Source organism: Dreissena polymorpha, chromosome 11 (assembly GCF_020536995.1).
Source record: "Dreissena polymorpha isolate Duluth1 chromosome 11, UMN_Dpol_1.0, whole genome shotgun sequence".
Taxonomy (NCBI): Eukaryota; Metazoa; Mollusca; class Bivalvia; order Myida; family Dreissenidae; genus Dreissena; species Dreissena polymorpha.
The window spans coordinates 29292833-29302339 of record NC_068365.1 but is presented as its reverse complement, the minus strand read 5'-3'; the positions used below and the strand labels follow the sequence as shown (position 1 = coordinate 29302339).

At 34.9% G+C, this 9507-nt stretch overlaps 1 protein-coding gene across 1 annotated transcript; it reads left to right on the top strand.

The window, feature by feature from the left end:
- Positions 1 to 965: 965 nt before the first annotated feature.
- Positions 966 to 7034, top strand: LOC127849723 (melatonin receptor type 1C-like). Its single transcript, XM_052382472.1, has 5 exons — positions 966 to 998; positions 2377 to 2623; positions 3106 to 3535; positions 4316 to 4340; positions 6894 to 7034. Exons 1-5 carry the CDS (start codon positions 966 to 968, stop codon positions 7032 to 7034), a joined length of 876 nt encoding a protein of 291 aa, XP_052238432.1.
- The last annotated feature ends 2473 nt before the right edge of the window (positions 7035 to 9507 follow it).

The following is a 9507-nucleotide window of genomic DNA, read 5'->3' as shown; positions in this document are numbered from 1 at the left end:
ATCCGGACCAAACTGGAGCGTTTTAAGCGTTAGATGTGTGAAAATGTGCCTAGCATGCTATAAACCCATTGAATAGATTCCGATGTTTTGACAAAAGGAATGTGCATGTGTGAATGCAACTCTTTGTCGATAAGCGCTAGGTGTACGGTATATTTTCACCATGTCACAATACATGTTTATAGCGAATATAATATCCCGAATATGCATTATTTACTTTAAATTACTTTCAAGCTAAACCCTTTGTAACCACATAATCATTAACTCAAGATATTTTCTGTAATAGAACAAATAGTGTCCAAGTGTGAGATTGCAGCTGTCAACAAATATTGCGGAGTCATTACTTTGGCAACTTCGATCTTCAATAAAAAATAAAAGAGAATTACATATTTCACGAATAAAAGTTTGTAAAAAAACTACTTGGCATTTCTTTTAATGGTTTAAAAGACATTTCTTAATAATATTTAGTTGCAATAAACACAATGCAATGCTTTTTTTTTTTAATAAATTTTTTAAATAAGTACATTCAAAGCAAAAAAGGGCATCGGGGATCAACACAATAAAGCAAGAGAACTTAACGAATTAAATTATGTCCTAACAATGTTATTCCAGAAGCTTTGTGCATTCATAGTGCGGTCAACAAGCACAAACACAGAATGAATGCCATATTTGTTGTTCAAATGCTTTGAAATAAATCGATCGGGAGATACAACCACGTGCTATTTTTTAAAATACCAACCCCTGATTGGTCAACACTATTTTGATTGACGTATCTGCTGGCCGATTACTGCTAAGTTACAAACCAATAACCTATAACAATATTTAACATGGACATGGTTTATAAAGGAAATTGCAGATATATATGAATCGCATTTAGGTATAGTCAGTCAATACAATTGTTTGCAACGGAAACGGATGTTAATTACTATAATTATATTATTATTATAAGTTTCAAACACACATTAAACATGGAAGGGATGAATGAGACCGAAGCAAATAACGTACGTACACCATTTATATGGTATCAGTTATGGAAATATAAAACGTTTTATGTTTTTATGTTATATGTAATGCACTGCAATAACGCATACATTTGCGGAATTTTTAGGACAACCTCTTACTGACTTGTTTTACAAATTTTAAGATCCGTGAGTAAATGCACAAAGTATTACCGAAAAAAACGGTTATTAACGTGCATTTATTTTTGTTGTTTTCCTGTGTAAAGAAGTGTTGACTTTTATTTTTGTGTGACTTTAACCAGAAATCGTTGATTTTTTAAAACAAATAATATTTTATAATTTAACACTGCATATTCGTTGAAATATGCGATTATGGCGATAAGTGTAATGTGTATCCATTCATGTTCGGTGACATTCCTATGGCTGTCTTGTCTATGCAAATTTATTGTAAGAAAACGGATTCACATATCGTAAAATGTTGCATAAGGTTAATTATCATTTGTTCTGTTGGAAACATGATATGCAAATACAAAACAAAACATAGATAAAATGGATTTTCTTACTTTAGCACTCGCACAATTTTTAGGACAAAGTATTTCGAATGTCGCGATTGTTGTCGTCAATATATTTTATTATTAAATGTAATATTTTTACTTTTGGCTTCTTTTTTGATAATATTTGTTCACGTTCATTGCCGACGCTAAAATTTGACGCTTCCAATAGTTGTCAATTGAATTTCATTTTAAAGTAACTTCCTATATGAAGCCAATCGTCGATTGTGTTGAAGTTTTAGCTGACATTTCGATGGCGCACATAACTTCATATCAGTCCAATACATACAACTAAATATGAGCCGCGTTCTGAGAAAACCGGGATTAATGCATGTGCGTAAAGTGTCGTTCCAGATTAGCCTGTGCAGTACGCACAGGCTAATCAGGGACGACACTTTCCGCTTTTATCACATTTTTCGTTTAAATGAAGTCTCTTCGTAGCAAAAATCCAATTGAGGCGGAAAGTGTCGTCCCTGATTAGCCTGTGCGGATTGCACAGGCTAATCTGGGACGACACTTAACGCACATGCATTATGCCCAGTTTTCTCAGAACACGACTCATATTTATTGAGTGTTGTTAAGAGTTTAACATTTATCTGTTGAGGAGTGTTTTGCGTTTCGTAAATACCATGTGCTTGTTAAGACCAATATCGAACAAATGTGCTTGTACTCAAAACTTAAAATTGTTTATATATTGTATAGAATCGAAACAAAATGCAAAGAAAAAAAACGTTACCAAAATTGAATTTCTTAAATTATCTATTTTACGCATATTTGATGTATATAAGTGGGCGTGTTGACAGCTCATATCATACAAGCAAATATATATAAATATTTGAGGCTTAATTATATGTTTTTGTCAATTCTAGACGACGGTAACGGTGATCCCCGTTTCTCCAAGGATGAGAAGTTTGTTTGATATCAATTACAATCTGGGCGTAATTTACGTCCTCATCATCACGTTGCTGAGTATAACTGGAGTCGCAGGGAATTCTGCGATCCTATATGTGATGAAAAAGGAACTGCAGGTGAAAGGACTCGCGAGACTTCTGATGATCAACATGGCCCTTGCCGACCTTTTTGTTACAGGCATTGCCAACCCCATGTGCATTATTGGTAAGTGTTTATGCAACCGAATTAAAATAGTGTTCCCGTAACGGTGTTGGTCTTTAATAAGTAGGTTGTTGCTCTTAAGGCTTATTAACTAATACTACTCTAAACTAGGTATATACAAGTGGGCAGTTACAGCGGGCGGTGCTTATTTATAGTTGCTCAAAAGTTCTGATCGACTCGTAATATTTAACACAATCTATATATCTGAATATGAACAATATTTTCTAAATACCGTTCAGAGTATGTGGAAATTTAATTTTGACTCAAAATAACGAGTTTTCTATTTTAAAACGTTAAATATAACATTAACTGAGCCATTCTGTTAGCGTTTTATACCATATTACCCAACATATAAATCATTTTTTCCAAGTTATAGTATGGTATTGCATACGCCCAACGTCCCAAAAGGAGCAATTGTAGACATTTGAATCGCGTTGTACTATATGCTAACATGCATAACAATGGTCACACGTATTTGTTTTCAGGTGCTTTTACAGGCATGCACATCATGCGATGGGGAAGTTGGTTATGTATCAGTGTGGCCAGCCTTTGTCTTACTGCTTGCATTTGCGTGTTCTTCAACATTGTCAATATTACCGTTAACCGATGGATTTTGATCTGCTTTACAAACGCATACGACAAAATCTACAACAAAACGTCCATCATTGTGCTATGCGTCGCTTGCTGGTTAATTGGTTTCGGGGTTGAGGTGCCGAATTTCATTGGTTGGGGTGATCATACTTTTGACGAAAAAACGCATCAGTGCACATGGGACCGCAATGCCGACCGATCATACACTGTCCTTGTGACCGCCGGATTCATTACAGTTCCTCTGGTGTTGATCTTGTTTTGTAACATGTCAATGATCAAGCGAATATGGGATGTAAAACGAAACATCCATGGGTACAAAGCAAGGTGGGTCTCAGGGGAATGTTTATTAAAACAAGTATCTTGTAGTTGAGTGATATTTGGTTATAAAATCTTTAACAACAATACTTGCATATTGTAGGGATACTGGCAAATGCATACACGCATATGCGCAAAAACCGAAACTTTAAACAATCGTACACCTCACTCCATTTAAATCATTTTTATTGAAATTAAAACTTAATTTATTGAGAAAAAAATCACTTGTAAGATGAAACATTCAAGCGTACGTGTTATATATATTAAATTATTTTAAAAAAAATAAGTCATTTATTAATGCAACTTTGCATTTTATTTTATTTAAGTACATTCCCAATTACGTATGATTTAGAAGATGTTGTAATAGATGGTGTAATCACATGACTAACAAGATGGCGACATCCATGCCAAGACAGGTTTTTTCGCCGTTTTAAACCCTTTATTACATTTATTAATTGTTTTAATGTCGCTAACTTTTCAGCCATATCAGCAAGAAAGTGATTAGAACTTATTTCGTATTAATATTCGCTCTTTATATTTACTTTCCTCACTGCAAATGTTCACAGCGGGAGCTGTAATTTTGTGACCCGCTAAGAAATTTCGCAGCGAGTGAAGTCGAGAAAAAGAGCGAATATTAATACGATAAAAGCAATTATCACTTTCTTGCCGAAATTGATCGGGCATTTTAACAATTAATAACAATAATAATTTGTATAAAACGTCGCCAGCTTGTGTGTCACGTGATTAAACCCTCTGTGTAACTGATATTGGGTTTGTGCCTTGTTTCAGTTACTCGAAGTCCGTGATTGCCACGGTAAGCCAGGTGAAGATTCTAATGACAATTATGATAATTACCCTGATATGTTGGCTGCCGTATGTTGCTCTCTTGCTGAAAGACCACGACAACGAGGCTTCCATGGAAACCAATATGTTTATCACACTCCTCGCGCATTCGCACTCGACCTGGACACCTGTCATCTATTTATGTTACCAAACGTAAGAAAACTACGAGCCGTATTACTCGTATTAACCCTTTGCAAGCTGGGACATTTGTCGTCTGCTAAAATGTCGTCTGCTGAATTTCTAAAATTTGCATTTTCTTCGATTTTTTCAAAGAATACTATCAGAATAGCAAACCGTTTGGATCCTGATGAGACGCAACGTTTTGTGGCGTCTCATCTGGATCCAAACTGTTTGCAAAGGCCTTCAAAATTCGGTTCCAGCACTGAAAGAGTTAAATGGTATTTTTATGTTTATTCAATACCAATTACATTGTAATGTTATGCTGCGTCCTTTCTTATTTTTGTAATTTTGCTGTGATTGTGCAATTTAGTACGTGCATTTGTAAAACGCATTTTCGTTCAAATTATTACCTTGAAATACAATATTAAATTGTTTAAGACCGATATTGAATTACAGGGATTGTTTTATATTGTGAAACACTACCTTTATCCTCAGTTGCGCACGTATAAAATGGAAAGTAAGCATTCTAAAGCTATTTGATTTTTTTTGTTTTGTTAAATATGTTAATTATCGTGCAAATTACTATTGTGAAACCATCCGTAGCACGGCCGTACCCAGGAATTTTATTTTACTGGGGGGGGGCCCAACAGGGGAGGGTTTGGGAGGGGTCCCCCCTCCCTATATATATATACTTTTTTTTTAATTTGGCACTTTGCAAGGTGAATTTTAATGCTTATAAAAAACGTATTTTGTGATATGAATTAATGGAATATAACAAGTAAATCAGCACATTTCGGAAGTCTTAAGCTTTAAACATTGGTGTGAATTCACAACAATAATAAAAGCTTTAGATTTCCGAAACTTACAGGTTTAAAATGACGATTACCCACATCAACTCTCGTTTTGCTTCCACCATTTTTTTCACAAATCAATAACGTCACAGGTTGTTTTAATCTGATTTTTTAGGAAAGACCTTGCCATTTTTGAGGAAAAAAATTGCGCGAAATGCCTAATTTTGGGGGGAAATAATGAAAGTCTTAAATAATCAATTTAACATATTTTACTGTTTTCAAACAAATTCAAACAAAGGAAAGAGATAATTTAATTATACAATATTTTTCTCCACTGGATCAGGTTAACTTATATAATGAGATCGATTTGTTGTTTCAATTTTCATTTTTTTTACCAATGAGCCATTAATAGGTTGATATTACTCAATTCTCGGTACTCAATTATTTTAAATACTGAATTCTGCCAAATTCTTATCTGTTGCTCGGCAAATTTGTGAATCTGTTTTTCTTTTAAACAAACATGTTAACTATCTCATCATAGTCTTTTTCAGTGATTTCCTTTCAAACATTATAAATACTCGGTTTAATACCTTTGTCAGTGTTTTTGTTCCGGTTCAAATTCAGGGCCCTATTCTCAATGCAAAAAGTATATATTTGGACTTAAAAATTCCCAATAAAAGGTTAAAAAAAAAACAATTAAACTTTTAGGAGGGAAAAATACGTCTAGGGCCTTCTCAAAGAAGGAAAAAAACTTGAGCTGGCAATTATCAGACCATAGTCTACGACCTCCTGTAGCAGTTGCTTCCATTCGCTGCACTTACCAAAATACATGTTACATCAACCATCGATAGATGAAGCATTCATGATCACAATGGGGACTTATCGGCGATAAGAAAACATTGCTTAGAGGCTTATCTCGATTGGCGAGCGTTAATCCCCTAGTTTATAAGGGACAATAAAACATAGCTGCTCTTTTGTTTTGAGGGAAAGTGTACTGTGGGCACTTGCACGAGAGAAAAAAATGCAGTGGGCCGATTATTAAAAAAAACATAGTTCGACAGCCAGCTAGGGGGGGGGGGGCCGGGCCCCTGGGCCCATGGCCTGGGTACGGGCCTGCGTAGTCGTATTTTCCGTATCGGATATAATATCGAGTGTCGTATTACATAGGATACTATGGGACTTTTTTTGCAGAAAATTTCGTGACCACATACAGCGTCTCTTGTGTCCCGTGAAGGTTATCGGTCCGTCTGGACGAGGGGATGCTGGTAGTACAAGGGCGGTAGACGTAAACAGTGCCACGGCGTCCAAGAAGAAAACGTTTCATAGGGTTCAACCATTTTCACCGGACGAAAATTCAAAATGCAATACGCCGCTTTCAGCAGATACCGTGTTTTCGCCTCATATTTCTACGCCTTTGGTAATTAAAAGCTGTGTACTGCAACCACGGGATGTATTGGTATGTTCATCATCTACACCAGACGTAGATAAACAATCGAGTCTGGCGAATACTGATTTGGGGAACAGCAATTCCTCGTCATTGATGCACTTAAAGTCCACGACTATGTTTGCCTATGATTGTCCCAAAGGCTTATCTGATCAATTGTTACCACCAGTTGAAAACCATGATCCTACTGAACCTGTATCTGAAAGAAGAACAGCGACAGGTACTTCATACAGTGGAAAAGCTCACAATTATTCAATCGCCTAATGACGTAATAAAGTTCTGGCTGATGCGCGGCTTCTCTGGTTGTTAGGGTTAACATATATATTGATGTGAACCGCCTTCAGTCAATGGCAAAAGTAGTTTTCTATCAACAAGTTATAGTTCAAGATAAGCTTTTCTTAAGGCTGTATAACTATTTTTTTAACATTTTTACTCTGAATGCAATCTGACACCGCGTTTAGAACAGTCATATAAAGTGGAATTGAAAATAATGACCATAATGTGTTATTTATATTTACTATTATTTTGACAATTTGTTTAGTGTGGATAACTAAAAATACATTTGAGAGGAATATTCAATGTACACGGCAGGTGTTTGATATACAATCAAAAACTACTTTGCAATTCGCTGGTGTTAAGTCATATATATTTTTTTAAAACGTCATAGAATTATAAAATAATTATGTAAAACAACATTCCTATGTACCCTATGTTCCTTATTTCTCACAGGCTTCATTTGCTTCAGGTTTAAACACTATTTTACTTGTCTTCGTTTTCTATATTTACATTCTTGTATTTGTTTTGTTAATTATTGTCATGATGTGCAGTATTGAACATATCATTATCTAACACAAAGAACGTTAATTATCCTCACGCAATGTTTAACGTGGTGGATATCTCAACACATTATATACATTGTATATGAATATACATTTCACTACACATATACTGGCAACAAGTGTACACTATGTTTAAACAAAATCGTTCAATATAAAACGTGATGTAAATTGAGATCGGTGAAAGTCACTTCAGATTGAATACTATTGTGTTGTTAGAAAGTAGAGCGTAAGACTTATTCATTATACATGTTGTACTTAGGCTTCACACTAAGAATATGTTGTATATGGGTTTTAACGTTATTGGATCAGCGCTTTTAAGGATTAGACGAAACAAATATTTTTTTTCATAAATCAGCATAAAATTCATAATTTAAGTGCCTTTTATTGCATAATGCACAGTAAGTAATTAAATTTTTTATATAATTGCAAATGTACGCAATTCCATTATACATGCCCTTTCGATATTTTTTTCTACATGATATTGTATTCGCTAATCGTGAATCTCAGGTTTACAAACATAATTTTCACTCCACGTTAATAGGAACGGTTTTGTGGATTCAGAATAACCTCTGAAACCTAACCATTGATATTTATTTTAAAGGAAATAAAAGGTCCGCATCATCTTTGTTGTCATATATTCGTTATTGAATATCGCGAAAATCTGAGGTCAGATTGCTTTATGTTGCATATACTACGCGATCGTGTGTGGTCGTTATATACTTTTTATATATAGTTTACAAATTGTGTATGGCTAATTTGTAAAGTTAATGTACTATTATGTTGTTGTTTCTGATGAGTGTATGATGTAAAAATATCTAAAATACAACTACATAGTGTTGTTATTCTTACTAAGTAGCATGTTACAAACAAAAAATAAACTTCAAATGTCAACGTCAACTGATATTAACAGAACAGAACAGAAATTTATTACAACTTGTGCATAGTACATCGTCATCCATGTTATATGATACATATGGGCCGTGCTCTGTGAAAAAGGGGTTTAATGCATGTCGTCCCAAATTAGCCTGTGCAGTCCGCACATGATAATCAGGGACAATACTTTACGCTTTTATGATATTTTTCGTTTAAAGAAAGTCTCCTCTTAGCAAAAATCGGGATTAGGCGGAAAGTGTCGTCCCTGATTAGCATGTGCACAGGCTAATCTGGGACGACACTTTACGGACATGCATTAACCCCTTTTTCACAGAGCACGGCTCATATAAAAACTAGAGAGATTTTCTAGATTTGGTATTACAACTTAACCTACTCGTTTGAATTCTTAATGGATGACTTGATATTCATAACCTACACAAGTAAAATCTGAAACTTAAAGGTAAGATACATTAAAAGCAAATTCAAATGATGTTTTGATCCTGTGTGCAATGTTTAAATCGAACTTCCAAGTGAGTGTAACCAATGTTAATTCATCGAGAAATGCGTTATTATTTACATACTGCCTATGATAAAACTTAAATTTGTGTATTCGTGACTCAATTTCTCTCCCCACAAAATAATCTGTGCGAGCCTTGTTATAGTCTTTAGTATAATATGAGCAATGTCTTTACTTTTAAGCCAAATATTTAATTATTCAAAAGCAACTGTCGATATAAAAACGATATCTGCCCAGTTCACCATAAACTGCAGCATGCGCATGCCCTTAGCAATCGTTTGCAAAATTTTAAGGTAAATTCTTTCTAGTTCTTTGCATTTGGTATGCACCCAAATGTCGCACGAATACTTAAGTATTGGTAATACAAATGAGCCGCGCTCTGTGAAAATGGGGTGTTATGCATTTGCGTAAACACGCCGGTAATGCGGATATTTTGAAAACGGACGGGGAGTTCTTCAGCTTTTTTCGCATTTATTTTCTGTTTATTGGGTTTTCGGACACGGAACATTGCAATCTCCACGCAGAGTTGTCGTTCCTTGCTATCACATACAACT

Bases quoted from the DNA above. Each gene is read 5' to 3' on its own strand.
- LOC127849723 (XM_052382472.1), top strand. From the start codon at position 966: ATGGAAGGGATGAATGAGACCGAAGCAAATAAC. The intron at 2,624-3,105 runs GTAAGTGTTTAT...ATTTGTTTTCAG, and splicing joins CAACCCCATGTGCATTATTG to GTGCTTTTACAGGCATGCAC. The intron at 4,341-6,893 runs GTAAGCCAGGTG...TGTTACCACCAG, and splicing joins CGAAGTCCGTGATTGCCACG to TTGAAAACCATGATCCTACT.